Here is a 20,347-nt window from a genome sequence, read left to right as displayed (position 1 = left end):
CTATGTCTCCCAGGCTTGATAGAATGGCCTGATATACAGTAGTAGCTGTCCTATAAGGTATAGCAGCACAGCCTCTTCTATTACCCAAGTTGGGTACTGAAGTTGTGCCCACTGTGTGGGCTGTATACACATTCCTGTTTTAGTTCGGCCTTAATTGCTCTTGGTATGTTCAAGGTCAGCCACCACCTTTGTTCTCCCTGGGGTCACACGGCATAAGCTACAAAGCAGTCTGCAGATGGCTGCTATTTGTGCTGGGGTAGTAGGTGCCCAGGCAATACCAAGCTGTGAACCAAGGCTGGCTGCTGCAAGTGCCAGGCCTGGGTCAACTTAGTAAGAGGTATGGGGCTCTCTGAAGCCAGATGTTTTTATTTGAGAGAATTTAGGAAAATCTGATTGGGCCAAGACAAACCATTCATATGGGAAAGCCACTGGAAACAGATTGAGTAGGCCTGAAAGCTGGGTAGCGCAGGGCCTCAGGGAATCACCAGGGGGGGCAAACTATGTGAGCCAGGTGGGTGGAGTCTCAGATATGGCATTCGCCTGCTGGCTAAGTGGCTCTGTTTAGGGAAAGCTCAGAAAAGTAACACTGGCTTCTGCTAGCACTTCTCTCTGGAAGAAAGCTACTCCCAGCTCTTACACTGATGCTGGACAATTCAGTTTCTCCCCAAATGCTTCTGATATCTTTCAATCTGCTGACCCCATACTGGAGCTCAGAGGAAGTGAGCCTGAGTAAGTCTGTGCATGGGCCCTTTAAGAAGAACTGCCAGGAAGTCTAGCAGTTACAGCCTCAATGCCCTCTGGTTTTTATAGCCAGAAGTTATGGAGACTTCTCTTAGCACTGAAACCCTGGGCTCGGGTACCTGGTGTGGGGCTGGGACCCTTCACTCCTGAAATATCTGTCCCTATTTTTACTCAGCACACATGGGTGTGGGATCAGTCCGTTCCATGTTTCTGTCCCTCCTACCAGTCTCAGTCAATGTGGTTTCTTCTTTAATTCCTTAGTTGTAGGACTTGCATTCAGCTTGATATCTGACAGTTCTGAGTGATGATTTTTCTGTAGTTTAGTTGTAAATTTGATGTCTCAGTTTGCATTTTAGAGAATAAAGTGGGAGTAAAATCTATCCCTTACTCTTCTAATAGCTTTTAGGTGAACTTTTAGAACTGGGTGAGGAACTTTTAGTCTTCCCTTAATTTCACATAACACAAGAGCACAACCTTGGTTATGGGTGCTTCCCTGTTAGACACCATTCAGAGTGATTAGATAGTAAATCATGAAAACAGCCCCATGAAGTCTGGAGTTGTGTTACCCCCATTTTACAAATGAAGAGACTGAGGTCCACAGAGCTAAGTAAACCTGCCCAGGGTCATAGAGTAAGGAATGGAGCTAAGAGGGGAATTAGGGAAGTCACGGATCTTTTTTCTCATTTAAGGACTTTTCATATTATGTAGCATGCCTACCAAACTAGGTTAAAAATCTGGATTGGATTTGAAAGAATGCCAGAACAATTAAGTCAATGTTGATTTTAAAATGTGATTCTTAAGCAAAGAACAAAACAATCAGGCAGCATTTGATGAATGTCAAATAAATTATTCTGGAGATTGGAAATTGTTTTTCCCATGAAAAGTTCCAAATAGTTTTTTAAATCTTAGCAATTTTTTCATTGACATCTAAGTACTCAGAAAGCTGGATGTCATGGCAAGTAACCCCTTTATTATTTAAAAACAAAACAAAACTTCATTTGTTTGAAGGTAATGCTGAGTTCACAGAAATTTTCAGGAATTAAATAAGGCAGTATATGTAAAAAGCTTCAAAAAGGGCCTACACAGGTTCACTGTGCTTGAGGAAAGGTGCCGTGTGTTGCTGCTGCTCCACCATACAGCTCGCAGCACTAAACTAAAAATCCAAAGGTCCTGGGAATCTTGGGCAGAATCTATAATATCTTGTGTCTTCACATTTTTTTTTTTACATCTACAAAGGTAAGTGGCAGTACAGCAGCATCATTAAGACTTTGGACCATGACACAAGGTAATAAATTCATTTTAGATGATTAGCTAGTATATACAAGTGTATAATAAGTGACTCAGGAAACGAAGGGACTACAATTTTAAAAAAACTCACAGGAACTTGATTAGAATGTGAAAGGTATATTTAGTTATGATTATCATAAGCAATAAAATATTCATTAGAATCTAGAGTCTCTAAAACTCACTGAAGGCTGTGAGTTTGAAGTAATTTAGGTGAAATTGACAGATACCCACTGCCATTGAAAGCTAATTTGAAAATGAATATTAGAAGGATTCTCAGAGATATTGTAGTCCCCAGTGTTGTTGGTTTTTCAAAATCAGTTTTGTGTGTTGCAGCTAACTTAAAAAAAATGAAATAGAATAGTAGTTCCTGAAAACCCTTTCCCCCACTGTCCCCTCCCCACTCCCCTCTGGCTATTGTTAGATTGTTCTTAATTTCAGTGTCTCTGGTTATATTTTGTTTGCTTTTTTCTTTTGTTGATTATGTTCCAGTTAAAGGTGAGATCATATGGAATAGATTAGAAAGTTTAGAGTGTGTTGCTCATAGTAAGGACAGTATTATTTTGAGAAAAAATTGAGTTGTGTGAACATATATAAAACATTGTTTTATAATTTATTACTTATTTAATTCCTGAAAATTTCTGTGAATTCGGCATTATTTTCCCTATCCTATGTATGAAGAAATTGAGGCATCAAAGTCATAATTGAAGTACATAATGGAACTAGGATATGAACCTGAACTCCAATATCTGAGCTTTTAGTCCTTATTTTATACAGCTTCCTGTTTGAAAAGGTTTTCTATCTTACTTTCATGTCTCACAAATACTTCTTATGAGTACCAGTTCATATTCTGAGAGTGATTACTCTTTTTTCTTCTTCGTTTTAAAAATGCTGACAGGCTTCAAGTTTGGTCCAAGTTTAAAAATACGGTTCTTCATTAAGTAAGAATCACTTTGTATAGTGATGTGTTTTTCTGTCTTTAGTTTTTCACTCCTCACACCTAGAGTTACTGTAGGCCAGTTTGTTGCCCCATTTACTTAACACACCTTAAGTGCATACTTTGTATAAGTCATACTTCTAGGATCTAGGAATATAAACTTTAATAAAGTGTGCCTCCTGGCTACAAGCTGATTACTTTCCTATTGACTAGAGGGAATCAGATGAGTAAATTAACCTTTACAACTATATATTTTCAGCCTTATTTGAATATACCTGAGAAAATTGGCTATATTATTACTTTGTTATTTAAGCTTAGAGTCAGTAGAGAAATATACATAGAAATAATAGATGCATTTTTTTTTATTTAAAAGGGATAGTTTATAAAATACTAGTTAGCAGAAGAAATGTTTTTGTATTTTTACCAAAAATAAATTTAATTCATTCAGCTCTGATTCTCAAATATTTTGAAGACTATAGCTTTATGGTTAATTAATTCTCAGTGAAATGAGCTGTGTTTCCATTATGATCTTATTATGAAAGCTGTATTTTTTTAAGGAGAATTCAGATTAAAGTGTGATAAATTATATTTATAGAATTAATTTAAAGGTATTAAACTTAGAGGACTTAATTTCACTGAAATACATGTAACAAATGGGCATTTTTGAATATTTTTCTTCTCATGATTGAGTAAGTCTGGGGATGTCTGAAGTGAAGGGATGTTATAGACTGAATTGGAGTATTCTTTGAGAGCTGTTGGTTGATGGTTATACACATGAACAGTGACTGTAAAAATTTTTTAATAAAGGAAAGTACATAAAATATAAGGGTACTATTTGATGAATGATGATCATCCAACCACCAGTATACTGAGAAGTGCTTAATAACTTTTTCCAAAAAATAAAAGTGTGTATGTGTATACACACACAAATACATATTCTCACATGAGTTTTTCATATATTTAACTGATACAAAGAATGTGTAGCATGCAATTTACAAAACATTAAATATACAATACTCTTTATTATAAATTTTAGAGTCAGTGGACTCTCACAGAATGTCTTTGCTCAACCCTTGCATCTGTAGCCAATTTACGGCATTGCAATGGACAGATGAATAGGAATGTTGTTCTGTCATGAATGTTGGTTGATAATTTGTTTTTGTTAATGAGTAAGATGAAAGTAAAACGACAGAAATATGTTGGAGCTTCACTCATACGGTACTCCAATTTTGATGGCTCCGATAATTTTCAAATACCGGGAAAATATGTCCTTAATTTTTTTTTGTGCTATTTACAGTGTAACCACTGTAGAAATGAGACTATTTAAAGCAGCAGTCCCCAATCTTTTAGGTACCAGGCATGCTTTTCATGGAAGACAGTTTTTCCACGGACCGCAGTAGGGGGCGTTGTGTGGCAGGGGAAGGGGGGGGATGGTTTCAGGATAAATCAAGTGTAGTACATACAAGCTCACTTGCTGCTGTGCAGCCTGGTTCCTAACAGGCCCAGACCTGTACTGGCCCAGGACCCAGAGGTTGGGGAATCCTGCTTTAAAGTTTCACCTGCTTTATTAACATTTTCCTTATTACCTTCTTAAGTCTGGACAGTTAGCAAACAATAAATCAAGCACTGATTTGTAGCATTTGCTGATTTATAAGGAGTAAATACTGTATCTTGCTGTGTATAATGTGCACCCATATTTTGGGTCAGGAAAAAAACTTTTGTCCTTTAATTCAATTATTTATTTTTTTAAAATGCATTTTATTGATTATACTATTACAGTTGTCCCATTTTTTCTCCCCTTTAATTCCCTCTGCCCTACCACTCCCTCCCACCATCATTCCCCCCCTCTTTAGTTCATGCCCATGGGTCATACACATAACTTCTTTGGCTTCTCCCTTTTCCATACTGTTCTTAACCTCTCCATCTCTATTTTGTACCTACCATTTATGCTTCTTATTCCCTGTACCTTTTCCCCCATTCATCCCCCTCCCCACTGATAACCCTCCATGTGATCTCTATTTCTGTCAATCTCTTGCTGTTCTAGATGTTTACTTAGTTCATTTTTGTTTTTTTTTAAGTTCAGTTGTTGGTAGTTGTGAGATTGTTGTCATTTTACTATTCGTATGTTTGATCATCATCTTTTTCTTAGATAAGTCCCTTTAACATTTTACATAATAAGGGCTTAGTGATGATGAACTCCTTTAACTTAACCTTCTCTGGGAAGCACTTTATCTGCCCTTCCATTCTAAATGATAGCTTTGCTGGATAGAGTAATCTTGGATGGAGGTCCTTTCCTTTCATGACTGTGAATACTTCTTTACAGTCCCTTCTTGCCTGCCTGATTTCTTTTGAGAAATCAGCTGATAGTCTTATGGGAACTCTTTTGTAGGTAACTCTCTCCTTTTCTCTTGCTGCTTTTAAGATTCTCTCCTTATCTTTATCTTGAGTCATGTAATGATGATGTACCTTGGTGTGTGCTTCCTTGGGTCCAGCTTCTATGGGACTCTATGAGCTTCCTCAATTTCCTAGAAGTCTGTTTCCTTTGTTTTTGTTACATAATGAAGGAGAATTGTATTATATTTTCAAATAAGTTTTCAATTTCTTGCGGTTGTTCTTCTCCTTCTGGCACCCCTATGATTCGGATGTTGGAATATTTAAAGGTATCCCAGAGGTTCCTAAGCCTCTCCTCATTGTTTTTGAATTCTTGTTTCTTCGCTCTGTTCCAGTTGAAGATTTATTTCTTCCTTCCCCTCCAAATCATTGATTTGAGTCCCACTTTCCTTCCCTTCACTGTTTGTTCCCTGTACATTTTCCTTTATTTCACGTTTCACAGCCTTCACTTTTTCCTCTATTTTGTGACCATACTCAACCATTTCTGTGAGCATCCTGATTACCAGTGTTTTGAACTCTGCATCTGATAAGTTGTTTATCTCTTCATTGCTTAGGTTTTTTTTTTGGAGCTTTGATGTATTCTTTCATTGGGCCATTTTTTTCTTGTCTCTGCACTCCTGTTATGTAGTAAGAGGTAGAGCCTTAGGTATTCGCCACGGTGGGGCAACCAGTGTTTCTGTGTTGTGGCACTGTATGTGGGGAAGGGGTTGGAGAGGGAACAATGCTGCTTGCTCAGCTTTCAGTAGGCTTTCAGTCATTTTCCCTGCTACCCACAAGGAAATTGGACTCTGTCTGGGTTTGTGTACTTTCTAAGACCCTGTGAGTCTCTCCAATGAACTCTCCTGTGAGAATGGGAGTTTCTCCTGCTGCTTCAACCCCCACAGGTTTTTCAGTCAGAGGTTTTGAGGCTTTATTTCCCTGCACTGGAACCTGGGTTATGCAGTCTGTCTTGCTCCCCAGTTGTTCCTCCTGTTTTTTCTGCATGCAAATGTGGGCCCACCTGTTCCGCCAGCTGCCACCTTACCTGGTATGTCAGCTGCTGCCTTGCCATGAGTCCTTTCCACTCTGGCTGTGCATCTCCACCCCTACTGGTCTGGGTGAATATTTCTTATTTAACTGCTTGGTTGCCAGACTTCCATACAGCTCAGTTTTTCTGGCAGTTCTGTTTATTTTTTGTTTTTAAATTTGTTGTTGTCCTTCTTTCGGTTGTGCGAGGAGGCAGAGTATATCTATCTATGTCTCCATTTTGGCCGGAAGTCCTGAATATTTATTTATTTATATTTAGGTACTGTATTTTTTATTATAAAGGAATTTTAGCATTTATTTTTAAACATATTGTACAAGAAATTTTATGTAACAAATTTATAAAATGAACAAATATGAGGCTCAAGAAATTTTATATACCAGTAACAAATTTATGATATATATGCATCATAGAAGGCCAAGAAATCTTTGTCACTGTCAATATCAGAAGTATCATCTTCTTCAATTTCTATATTACTGTATCTTCTGAAGAGTCACTTTCCTCATCCCAGTAAATTTCATCGTCCTCAGTTTCATGCATAGCATTGCTGATGTCCCCTTTTTTTCTTGATACTGTTTTATAATCTTAGGATCCAATCACAAATGTGGGCAATGGATGCTTTCGTGATTCTGCCCGTAGGTCTTAAATCATTACCAGCTGACTGCATCCATGATTTCCATTCTTTCTTCATTAGGGCCTTAAAGAGCTTGTTTACCCACACATCAAGAGGTTGCCGTTGGCAGGTTAGCCCACCAGGTATCATAGCAAGTTGGGTTTTCAAGTCCATTGAGATTGTTTTTGGGCTTTGTGTAACATGGGCTTTGAAGTGATCAAAAACAAGCAAAGCTGGTTTTTTTTTCCTGCAGTAATCCTCCAGGCCTTCATGATTAGACCTTGTACCAGTTTTTCATGCCTTCTTCATTCATCCATCTATTTTCACACATGTGGACAATAACTCCACTTGGAATCTTTTCTTTTGGAAACATTTTTCTTTTAAAGATGATCATAGGTGGTATCTTTGTCCCATCTGCACAACAGGCTAGAACAACAGTGAAATGTGTTTTCTCATGACCACTAGTTTTAACAGCCACAGCCTTTGCTCCCTTGATGTCCACAGTTCTGTTGTGGATGCTATCAAATGTGAGTGGGGCCTCATGCATGTTAGGCAATTTTGGACAGCTCAAGGTTGTAAGTCTTTGAAAGACTGATGACATAAGAATGAAATTCCAAAACTTGATTCCCAAAGGCTGCTGGAAGTTTTGGGCCAAGTTTCATTCGTGGCCTCATGCTCAGACCTTCTCTCTTCATAAAGTTAAAGTACCATTTAAGTGTCCCTGAGAAATCATCACTGTTTTTTTCTCGTGCAATTCTTTTACCTACTTCTTGTGCCATCTTGGTTGAAACAGAGATCCCAGTTTGACGCTCCTCCAGAATCCAGGTCTTTACCTCCTGCTCCACCTCCAGCCACTTTGGAGGTTTCCCTCACATTGCCTTCTTCTGTCTTGGCCTCTGAAGAAGCTTTTCTTTCTGTTGTCTCCATAATCTGATGACACTCTCTGTGGGAGGAGGTCTGAAGTGTCTCTTGGAAACTCTGTTGCTATGCTTTTTAGCATCTTTAATAACTTTTAGCTTAAAGCTTGCACTGTACGAAAACTGTTTTGACATTTTCCAAGGGATTTTCCAATGATTTATCTTGCCTAAAGTGTGTGAAGAAAAATATTGTGCTGTTTACCCTGTGGTAATGAATTCAGGATCACCTATCTTATCAAGTGAATACCAATGGGCCTCCTGTACCTTATCAAGTGGGTAACAGTCAGCATCATCTTACTCTGTGGATAACAATATATTTGGTTTATTTCATTGAATCATTTGCCGAAACTGCTTTCGTTGCAAGTTTGATGTAAGTTCAACAAAACCAATTATCATACTTCATGCTATTATTTTGTATATGGTATCGTTATTGCTTTGTAGAGTTACACTTATAATGCATAAGTATAAATAAAAGAATTTAAAACATTTATATAGATACAAATTAGTACTAGCTGTATATAATGTGCGTCCTTATTTTTTCCTAAAAAATTTGGGCAAAAAAGTATACATTATACAGGGCAAAATACTGTACTTCCAGGGTGTCTCATTTCAGGCTATACACATGATGTCACTGAACTTGATAGAGATGCAGTAGGCAGCAGCCTACCATTCTACAGTGTTTCCTCTATAACAATACAATAGACCAAAGTAACCTCATATGCATAGGTTTCAATTAAATAATGAAGAGTTTTGAGTATTTATTACTTTTGTTTTTGATATAATTTATCCTAAGTGTGTGTAATTTGAATTTTATTAGTGGCTATGTTTCACAGCTGGCTCACAAAATCCCTTGAAATTTAGTAATCAGCCCTTGCAAACCAGGAAGAGCCAGCTTGAGCACACCAGTGCATGTAAACCCTGTAACTACCATGTAACTATGTCCCAATCCTGGCCACCTTATCCCCAAAGTAAACACTGTCTTACCCCTTCCTCCCCAAAGTAACCTTATTCTGATTTCTCATACCATAAATTAGTTGTGTCTGTTTTGAAACTGTGTACAGTAAGTATTCTTTTCGGTCTGGCTTTTTTGTTCAACATGTGTAAAGACTCTTCTATGCTGTTGCATGTATCTGAAGTTTATTTTCATTTATATATAGCATTATGCCACAGTTAATTTGTTTTACTGTTAATGGATATCTGAATTGCTGTTAGTTTGGAACTATTATTAATAATGTTGCTTTGGGTAGTTTTATGCTTCTCCTTTGGTGTAACGTGCGAGCATTTCTAGTGAGCATATACCCAGGAGTGGAATAGATGACTCATAGGATATGTATTGTTAAACTGTAGTAGATAACACCCAGTAGTTTTCCAAAGGGATTATACAGATTTCCACTGCTACCTGCAGAGTTTGAAACTTCTTGTTGCTCTACATCCTCACCACATTTGATATTGCCTGTCTCTTGTGTTTGTAATCATATCTCATTGTGATTTAACCAGCATGTTAATTCTTACTGTGAATTACCTGATAATTTACGAGGTTGAAAGATCTTTCATGTGATTATTGGCCATTTGTATTATCAGTGATTCATTTTTAAGACATACTTTATTCTGTCCTTTGTATGGTAAATCACTCCACAAATTCTCTGATGGCAGCTCATTTATAGCATTGGTTTTTGCTTTGACTTTGTTTTTTCACCTTATTAGATTATGGTAGTAGTTACTCACTGTTCTGTTCCTAATTGTTTTACTTATTTATGTGTTGTGTTCCCTCACGTGACTGTGTGCCTCATGAGAGCAGGGATTTTTGTCTGTCTAGTTCGTAGTTATTTCTCAGTACTTGGAGTAGTATCTGGCACATAGTAAGTATTTGCACATATTGTTGAAAGAACACATGTATTGAGAAAGATCGAAGAATGCTGTGGATTTATTATTTCAGTGTAAATGTATTTTGTATTAACACTCCAGTGCAGGGCACAGCACTGAAATTAGGAAAGCACTATTTTGCATTTATCAACCTGTTTTTCTTTTGTGAAATAGTAAAGTGTTAGAGTGGTGTGCAGCTTAGAGATCTTGTCTAACTTTTCCTGTGTGTGCTGCGCACACTGGGGTAGGAGTAGTTCACAGTGTGCAGCAGGATGTCATTGTGTGCCAAGTGGTTGAAAGCACTGATTCTGGAGCCAGAATCTAGGCTCTAGCTATGTGTCCAGGAGCAATTTACTTGACCTCTCTGTACTTCAGTTTTCTCAGCTATGAGATGGAAATAATAAGAACCCCTACCTCATAGGAACTTTAAAATGGTTACATTAGGCACTGAGGACAGTGCCTGGCACAGAGTAGGCAGTGCTCAAGTGTTAGCTATAAGGTAACAGGAAAGTGGGGAACTAACACAGACATGATACAGAATGCAGATCACTTTTTTTAAAAAAGAGAAATGAGATATCCAAGAAATTTTGCATGTTCTTTGGGCTATTGAAACAGATGAATAAGTGGGCAAGTGGAGGCAGTAGCTTTATAGAAAGAACCAAAGGTCAACTATAAGTAAGCCTATACATCCCTAGTTAGTAATAAAAACGACTGTGGGCCAGTAATTACTAACTAGTCTGAAATTCTGATGTTGGGTAGCTTACTACCTAACAAGAGAGATGACTCTTTTGTTTGACAGAAATCATTGTTAGAAACTTCTTTTGATGATCTGAAATTTACCTCTGCTGTTGCTTTATATTAGTCCTGGTTCTTTCCTTTGGAGGAACATAGAATAAATAGAGGTAAACAGGTTAGTTGGTTGTGTGTTGCTTCATTAGTATTTTCTTCTGCAGCTTAAATATCTGTGGTATCCTTGGTCCTTTGGATGTGGCATGGCTTCAAACCCTTGATCATCCTCCATCCTTCTCTGGGTATAATTCACTTGTCAATATTTCTCTTGAAATGCAAGATCTAGAGCTAGTGACTGACCACATTGTGCTTCATTTGCCAAAGATAAGAGGAACAAAAATAAAATGAAAAATAATTGGCCTTTTAGGCCAACTGGGTTGTTAATTGACTGTAGTATTGGGTTAGTTGCTAACTTTAGCACTATTTGTCTCAAATAGAATGATTAAATTACTAATGAAAGATCATTAACAAACCTTTCTTGATATGGGTAAATTCAGATATTAGTAAAAAGCTAACATATTTTGCTTTAATAATAAAAAAGTACATCAATATTTATGCTAAATGTCAAATTCTTTCCAATGTTGACCTTATTGTCAATGTGAAAATTTAAGCACAGAGTTCTAAGATCATTTCAGTGACATCACAGTTAGTATTACTAGTATAAACTGCACAAGTAATATCTGGGATGAGGTTAGCTTTATCGCCTGAGAAATGCATCTTTTAGGTATTGTGGTTACTCCAGCATGTTGGTTAACTGCAACCTCAGTCACTTAATTTGAGACCCCTATTCCACTTTATCTATTTGTTATGGAGGATAATTGTCACCCATTTTGTTGATTTCCCAATGTAAGCATATTAATTATTTATTTTTAGGTTTCCTAAATTAATTTTTTAAAAAATAACCTCACTATCACTATTTTTATTTGAAAAAGTCCCTTGAATCTTCTTTGGTCTTAATTTATATTCATGTCTCATCTTTACCTCTGAGGAACTTTGAATTCTAGGGCCGCAAATTGACTGGCTTATTCCCAAATTTCTGCGTCTGTGGATGGAGAAGCCTGTCCTTGAGTATAGCAACAGGCTTTTATTTCTTTGCTTCTACTTTTCCATTCACCCATCTTTCCACACAGCAGCCAGAGGGCCGTGTAAAAATGTAACGCAGATCCTGTCATTCCCCTGCTCATCACATTTCAAAAATTTCCCATGCACTCAGAATAATAATTCCACACCCCTTCCCAGGGCCTCTGGGGGCCCAGGTGAGCTGGCCTCTGCCTGTCTTTATAACCTGTTCCTTCTAGCCACACTGACTACTCAGTGTTTTCATAGCATTTCACAGTTTATAATTCTGTGTGTTTTGGGTTTGTTTACTTGTTACTTATATTCCCCACAAGATAGATACTCAATGAGGGAAGATAAATTATTTTCATTTGCTGATTTAAAACCTAATGCTTAATAAAATGTGCCAGGCATGGATGCCTACGTATTTATTGTTCTTAAAATCTTGTGATTTCTACTACTTTCAGATAACTGTCCAGCTGTTCCTTTTCCATGGCAGTGTTTGCAAGTCCTCCCTACCACTTGAATATTCATATTAAAATGGCTGTGTGCTTACATTTTTTTAATACTAATTTTTTGGTAAGTCTCAAATTACTGTGCCACTTGAAGGCTGGTTAAGTCCCAGATACATCAGTTTCTGTTGCATCTTTTAGTTGATTTATTTCTAGAAAGCTTTAGAATGATCACAGAGTGCTCCCAGTGATTTGTTTGAGTATGACTATAATACACACAGCCTTGGCCGTGTGTATTATAAAATATGATTCTAGGATGAGATTATTTTAAATTGGTTGATGTTATATATGTTGTGTAGGTATGCCAGAAATTTTGCTCCTTTTCATACTGGTGTCTGGCATCTGAAATATAATAATCTTGCTGAAAATTTAGTTTAATACTGTAGTCATGATGCTACCCAGAAACAGTAAATGATTCATTTTTTGGTCAAATCACTAAGGTACTGTTTGGTGATTCACCTGGTGTCTTAAAGAACTAGAGCATCTGCCAAAGGGAGCCATTTAGTCTCTCCTCAGCTATGGTTTATCTCTGGTGAAGTATGTGTGGTAGAAGAGGGTCATCCTGTTCTCTCTCTTCAATTAAGCTCAGGAAATTGACTTATTTTTTTTTTTACTGTTTTCCACTTTTATTTTTGCATAAGGCAGTAATGGCGAGTCTGAAGTTCTGGGGAGGTACTTGGCTACGTCTGCTAAAGCAGTTCCAGTAGCTGAACTATCCCTGGCAACTAAGCATGTTTCATTTAAAGCTCTTCAAAGTTCAGTAAATCTTGGCAGAACCCCACAGAACTATAGCATATGCATTTTTTTTAAAAAACACCATATTATTAGATAAAGAATTTGGAGTAGGTATATTGCTTTAATGGTCTTAATAATACTGTTTAAAAAGGCCCTTTACCATTGTCATTTCAGTGACTTCATGGTGTGGCCCAAGGACTTTGCTAGGAAGAAGCTGAATCCTGAGGGGGTACTTACAGTAACAGGGAAAAGGCTTTGTGAGATACAGTTCAGACCCTAATCTTTTCTTGTCTGCATCCTGTTTCTTGAATGCTCTGGAGGATGTAATAGTTACACCACCACTCTTAAGCTTTAAGCTGGCTCAGCCAGGGGATCCAATGCTGTGGAAAGGGCATGGGTTTGGGGTGTCAGGACGACCTGAGTTAAAATCTCTACTCTGATATTTAATAATTCTTGCTGTGTAGTAGGTGTTCAGTAACTGAATTTTCTTTCTTTCTCTGCATTAATATTCTCAATATTTTCTGGCTGTGGTGGAAATCCCCTGTACCCACCAATTGAGAGGTATTTTGCAAGGATCCTTTTAGTCTTACCTGTGGCGCTCCCCCCAGGAATGTAAATTTGAAGACATGTATACTAAAGCAGGCCAGTTCATCTGTTCCTGGTGAATTAAAAAGGAGAGGATGGCATTTGGGTAATCAGAAAACACTATCTTAAAAGTAACCAAAAGTTATTTTTAAAATGTTTACATTATATTTTTATAGTTTAATGATGCTAATTAAAGTTACGTTGTTTTTGACCAGTACTTTTTTTAATACCTGTCCCCAGGGAAGGAAAAATACACAAGATGGTATGAACGATAGTGAAATTCCAAAATTTGATGGTGCTGGATATGATAAGGATCTGGTGGAAGCCCTTGAGAGAGACATTGTGTCCAGGAATCCTAGCATTCATTGGTTAGTATCTTTTAAATTCTTGAATTAAAGTAGTAGAGAAATTAAATTACAGGTTGGCTTGGTATGAGTCTTCTCTTTTAACCATTTTCTTCTGTTTATGACTTCATCCATAATATGAGTGCATAGAATCGACAGGACAGTCCTTTTCTCAGAATATAACTAAGATACTTTACATGCTAATTTGATGTTGACATAACTGACAGAAGTTGTTAATTGAATAACATGTCTAATTAGTAACTAGAATGTTATTTGATCTCTGATAAAATTTTATGCAGTAAGAATTAAAATAATGTTCTTAATATCAAAATAATTACATAAGTAACAAAATTAAAAGAACTGGTATTGACCATCAGTCAAAGGCATTCTTGAATAAACATGAAACTTTGCTGTTCTTGCAAAGGGATGATATAGCAGATCTGGAAGAAGCTAAGAAGTTGCTAAGGGAAGCTGTTGTTCTTCCAATGTGGATGCCTGATTTCTTCAAAGGGATTAGAAGGCCATGGAAGGTGAGAATTTATTAAAATAATATAGGTATAAAAATGTGGCTTGCATGATCATGAAAGACTGCATTGTAGTTTCTATATGTGTTTACTAACACCAAAGGTTGGGGGAGGTTTGTATACACCCCAAATTTGTGGATTTGAATTTGTAGTTGAGTTGTACAGCTTCTGCATGGCAGGAAAGGAGTCTGGACTGTTGAAACTGTAGTCTGTAGTCTTTAGTTATGTCACTTCCCTCAGGGTTGCTCAGCTAGAGATTAGCTTTAAGAATTTTCTAGATGTCTGTTTCTGTAAATAAGTTAACAAGCAAATTAAACAGTAATAGCACATAGTCTTAGAGAATAAGAGTTTGATCAAATAGATACCTTTCTAAAAGTTGGCATATTTCTCACTGATTATTTTGATCACTTCATCTAGACTTGGTATAAATCTCAGATATAGTCAGTTTCTTTTTAGTTTGCTTTCTGCTTTAGAGTTTAAAGCCTACCCAGAACAAGTTCCCCCTAAGTCCAGAGTTTTACTGTTAGCATGTTGAAAAATCCTTTTAATAGCTGCTGCCTGAAATATAGGTCTTAGCATAGGCAGAGTCTTCCTTTACTCCTACTGGTAGAGTGCAATAAAAGCATGATCTTACTTTGCTCTTCTGAATTAACTGGGAAGATCTGTTTCTCTTCTCCATGCCCATCTCAATCCTTGCTTGTTTACACAAAACTGGGGCACCCATAGCATTTTGATTGCCTTTCACAACTTAAATACTTTTAAAGACTGTTGTAGAGTTAGTTACCAAATTTGGGGAACATATTACCATGCATTTTCCCCCTATTATACTTCTAAAGCAATATTTAAAAGAGAATAAGGTCTTAAAATAGGTATTTAAAGGAATTTTAAAATAGCTGGAGTAGTAGGTGTAACCTGCCTTCATAAGGAGCCCTGTACGTTTTTAGCAGGAGGGTGATTTGCAAATGTGGAAGATCTTGGCAGCAGTGTAGAGGATAGATCGGAGATGGGCATGGATTGCATATAGGTGAGGAGTCAGGTCTGGAGGCTCTTGCAGTAGTCTAGCCCAGGGATGAGGACCTGCACTAAGGCATTTGTTATTTGGCTAGTGAGCAGATGGGTGAACTTATAAGAGATGTTTAAGAGGTTTGTGACAACATTATGGCTGATAGTTTATAGAGATAAAGGAGAGGGACAAATTTTATGCCTTGCCAATTGCAGGCTTGAATTAAAGGAGTATGCAATTACTTCTAATACCCACTACCCAAAATTGGGCCTGGTTTTACAAGTTAAGGGCAGTTTTCTACAAGACTGCTCTACTTGATATGCCAGCTGCAAATGTGGGGGTCCTTGGTGGGGGTCCCACTTCTGACCAGCTGGCTGTAAATTTGGGGCTTCTCACTACCTGCTCAGGTTCAGTAATTCTCTAGAATGATTCACAGAAATTAGGAAAGCATTATACTTAAGATTATACAGTTTTAGTGTAGGAAAAGGAAGCCATTCAGAGTTAGCCAAAGGAAGAAATGCATAGGGCAAGATGTGGGAGGATGCTGAAACTAAAGCTGAGTCCTCTCCCTGTGGAGCCAGATGCTTTACTCACCTACTGCATGGATGTGTAACAATACATAGAGCGTTGCCAATAGGGAAGCTCACCTAAGCTTCACTGTCCAGTTTTTATTGGAGTTTCATTACATAGTCATGATTGATTGAATCATTGTCCATGAGTCTTAATCTCCAGTCCCACCTTCCTCTCCCCAGAGCCTCGATCCTCTAATCACATGGTTGGTTTTTCTAGAAAGGCCAGCCCCCATGCTGAGTCACTCATTAGCATAAAATTTTAGGGTTCAGCATAGACAACAAAGACACTCCTGACAGTTGGGAAATCCCAAGGATTTAGAGTTTTCCTCTCAGGAAATGTGGCAAAAGGCCAGCCAAATTATTTATTATGTAAGGTACAATGAACTGATTTTGGAAATTGAGAAAAGGAAAAGGTTTAAATAGAAACAAGATTAGATAAATGCTCAGCAGGTAATTGGAGATAGAGGTCTGGAGCTTAGGAGAGTGTTTGAGTTAAAATTGTGAGATATAAGTGGTGGTTGACAATCAGTGTGTAGATGAAATTGTTCGAGTTTTATAAAGGGAAAGGAGCACAAAAGACTTAGAATTGCTTTGGGAATGTCAAGGGCTGAGAGAAGAGGAGGCCTAAACACACTGCAGATAGTCATGATGGAGAAGTATCAGGAGGGGGGAATATCACAGAACCAACTCAGGGAGGAAGGGTTTCAGGAAGAAGGGACTGAATACCAAGTATCAGCAACATTAAAGGTCAGAGAGAAGAACATTCTAGTTGAAAAGTGGCTGGTGGATTAGTAAATTAGATATTTTTAGTGAAGTAGTAGAAGCAGAAGGCAGATTGTAGCTCGTGAAGAAGCAACAGTAAGCTTAAACCATTTCTTTAAGAAGGTTGGCTGAGAAGGCAAGGAGAGGTGGACAGTAGCTAGAGGATTTGTAGAGTTAAACAGAGGAATTTTTGAAAAGGAATGTATTTAAGTATGTTTATATACCAAGGGGAAAGAGCCAATAGAGAAGGAACTAGAAGAAATAATCAAATGAGTAATGTTATGAGAAAGGCAAAGTATAAATACTGTGCAATATCTAATGTTGGAAAAGGGAGGAGACATTAGAAAGAGAAGTATGAACTTGGTTATAGCTGTGCCCATACCTTTGATTGATTTTGTAGTTTTCAAAATAGCATTCTCATGCACAGTTAAAGGCTCCTTACAAAACACAAAGTTTTTAATAAAACTAGTGTTTCAAACCCTGGCTGGCGTAGCTCAGTGGATTGAGCGCGGGCTGGGAGCCAAAGTGTCCCAGGTTCGATTCCCAGCCAGGGTACATTCCTGGGTTGCAGGTCATAACCCCCAGCAACCGCACATTGATGTTTCTCTCTCTCGCGCACGCTCTCTCTCTCTCTCTCTCTCTCTCTCCCCCTCCCCTCCCTCCCTAAAAATAAATAAATAAAATCTTTAAAAAAAAAAACAAAACAAACAAACAAACAAACAAACAAAAAACTAGTGTTTCAGATCCTGGTGATCCCTGTTTGTTCTGGGTGTCAACATTCTATAGCTAGGAAAGGATTTCGCCAGTTTCTGAATTTAGTTTATGGCACTTTGATGTGCACATAGTTTGTAATGTTTAAATTCCCAGCTTATTAAACTAAATCAACAAGTGGGTCAGAATTAATTTAAGATCACAAACTGCTGTGCTTCCGAGCTCCCATTAGAAATGGCTAGTGAATTAAGCGTTTAAGAATCCATTAGTGTTTGGAGTTTCTTTAGATAAATCCCCAGAAATTGAATTACCGGGTCATTAAGGCAGTTCCAGTTTTAATTTTTGAACTGTTTTCATACTGCTTTCCATAGTGGCTGCACCCACCAAGTCTGCATTCCCACCAACACTGCAAAAGGGTTCCGCTTTCTCCACATCCTTGCCAGCACTTGTTGTTTGTATCCGAAGAAACTCGAAACACTAATTCAAAAGGGCACAAGCAACCCTATGTTCATTGCAGCATTATTTTACAATAGCCAAAATATAGAAGCAGCCCAAGTGTCCATCAGTAGATGAGTGAATAAAAACAACTGTGGGATATTTACACAATGGGATACTACTCAGCTGTAAAAAAGAAGAAAATTTTACCCTTTGTGACAGCATGGGCAGACCTGGAGAACATTATGCTAAGTGAAATAAGCCAGTCAGAGAAAGACAAATACCATATGATTTCACTCATATGTGGAGTCTAATGAACAAACTGAAGTAACAAGCAAAATAGACACAGACTCATAGATACAGAGCAGGCTGACAGCTCTGGGGGGCTGTGTTATGGGGTGGAGGGATCGAGCAAAAAGGAAAAAGGACTCATGGATATGGACAACAGTGTGGTAACTGTGTGTGGGGGGGTGGGGGTATAAAGGGGATAAATGGTAATGGAAAAAATACAATACAATTTTTTAAAAAAAGAATCCATTAATCTTCAAGGCAAGAGGATTAATGTTCTCAAATAATTTTTACTCCTTATTGATTTATTTTTAAAGAATACCTTTATTCTTATTTTTAAAGGTGAGAAATAACTAGTTTAGTTTTTAGTCTACATTTAGTGGCTCTTTCACCATATAACAGTATTTTATGTAAGCTGTTACCTGGCACATTAAACTGATAAAATACTAGCTAATTTGATTATGCTTGAATTACCACTAGATTTTAGTTACTGTATTAACTGATAAATGGATCTTTATTATTTATTAAATGTTGTATATTTTAAGTGCATTGTGGAAGATAGGATTTTTGGTTTTATTTTCATTTTGTTTACACAAACCAGTCAGTCTTAAGTAGTATTTAAGCTTATGCATATTTATCTTCTGCCAGGTTTAGGAAAATTGGGGAGGTTCTTTCAAAATGTACCAGAGGATTCTTTGTTGTCTAGACCCTTTGTTTAGCCCATCTCTGAGTACTTCTGATTTGAGACATTCTGTGAAATCAGTCTTCATTTTTTTAATCTCTAAAATGATACAGAAAAATTTTCCTTGTACATTGATATATTATAAGAAAGCATTTTACTATGATAAATAATTTAGTACATCTTCTGAAATTTCAGGGTGTGCTGATGGTTGGACCCCCAGGCACTGGAAAGACCATGCTAGCCAAAGCTGTTGCCACCGAATGTGGCACAACATTCTTCAACGTTTCCTCTTCTACACTGACATCCAAGTATAGAGGTGAATCTGAGAAGTTAGTCCGTCTGTTGTTTGAAATGGTGAGTGAGATATGTTTAGATTTCAAAGGACTGTTGATATAAGCAATGATATCCCTATAATCTAGATCCATTTATCTAGGGAAAGTGTCGTAGTTCTTGACACACTAAGAGGCTATGGGGTGCTGGGGTTTCTGGAACTGTTGATGTATCTCTGAGGTACCTTCCGCATTGAGGAAAAGGAAGGCCCTTTGGCATCCTGTCCAGTGAAGCTAGAAGAGACTTTGGAAATATGTGTGGTGTGATTGACATTTCTGGATCACTAATGAGCTTGTTGAGCATAAGTCTATTTTAATATATATTTTAAAAATCAGCAGTTGATCTATCATTAAAGTTGGTTCTTTTTCATAAGGGATTTGTAATAGTTACTTAAGAATGCATATTTGAGAAAAGAGGTTAAGGATTTATTTATCTTTTAAAAGTGTTTTCTATTATGGAAATTTTCAAATACAATAGTCAAAAGAATAGTAATGTGATTTACTGTATATCCGTCCTCAAACTTCAACAACCATATAACTTTTATATTTAGAAATTTACTTTTTTGGACATGAATGACTGATTTAACCTCTGTCAATAACCAAATGGGGCATTAAAACAGTGAGAAACTTCTATTCTTTAACCATGATTTTAGAAGGAGGAAATGGCACTTTAAAAAATTAAGGCTGTTTTATGAGATAATCAACTGATTCCTTTAAAATGTTTTCACAAAGGCTAGATTTTACGCCCCAACCACAATCTTCATTGATGAGATAGATTCTATCTGCAGTCGAAGAGGGACCTCAGATGAGCATGAAGCAAGTCGCAGAGTCAAGTCTGAGCTGCTCATTCAGATGGATGGTAATTGATATTTAATGACTGTCTCAAAACTATTCTATTTCCTTTTTGAACTTTGTGCAGATTTATACTTTGGAAATTCTCAGTGAATGGACTTGAAGGCAACCTGAATTTATTTATAATCATCTGCTCATCCACATTATTTCTCCATTTGTTCTTGCACCCAAAAGGCACTTATAGTATACTTGTTATGAACTGTGTACCAGTTCAGGTTCTGAGGATACAAAGAAAAGGAATGCATGGTTCTCAAGGAATTTAACAAAGATTCTAGAGATTTGGTCTGGTGTACCTGGGGTCTTTAAGATCCTTTCAAAAGGTCTGCAAGGGCTAAACTATTTTCATAACAATGTTAAGACATTACTTACCTTTTTCACTCTCATTTTCTTAAAGTGTA

The 20,347-nt window shown here is 37.2% G+C and overlaps 1 protein-coding gene across 4 annotated transcripts in view; it reads left to right on the top strand.

Moving 5' to 3' along the window:
• KATNAL1 (katanin catalytic subunit A1 like 1) overlaps positions 1-20,347 on the top strand; it is a 117,103-nt gene that overhangs the window by 76,688 nt on the left and 20,068 nt on the right. For all 4 annotated transcript variants that reach the window (XM_028532382.2, XM_036018364.1, XM_036018365.1 and 1 more), the window contains exons 5-8: positions 13,688-13,815; positions 14,216-14,321; positions 18,964-19,122; positions 19,830-19,956. In XM_028532382.2, coding sequence (XP_028388183.1) covers positions 13,688-13,815; positions 14,216-14,321; positions 18,964-19,122; positions 19,830-19,956 — 520 coding nt within the window. The remainder of the gene's footprint in view (positions 1-13,687; positions 13,816-14,215; positions 14,322-18,963; positions 19,123-19,829; positions 19,957-20,347) is intronic.

The sequence above is a fragment of the Phyllostomus discolor genome, chromosome 2, assembly GCF_004126475.2.
Source record: "Phyllostomus discolor isolate MPI-MPIP mPhyDis1 chromosome 2, mPhyDis1.pri.v3, whole genome shotgun sequence".
Classification (NCBI taxonomy): Eukaryota; Metazoa; Chordata; class Mammalia; order Chiroptera; family Phyllostomidae; genus Phyllostomus; species Phyllostomus discolor.
This window is presented reverse-complemented; position numbering and strand designations above follow the sequence as displayed.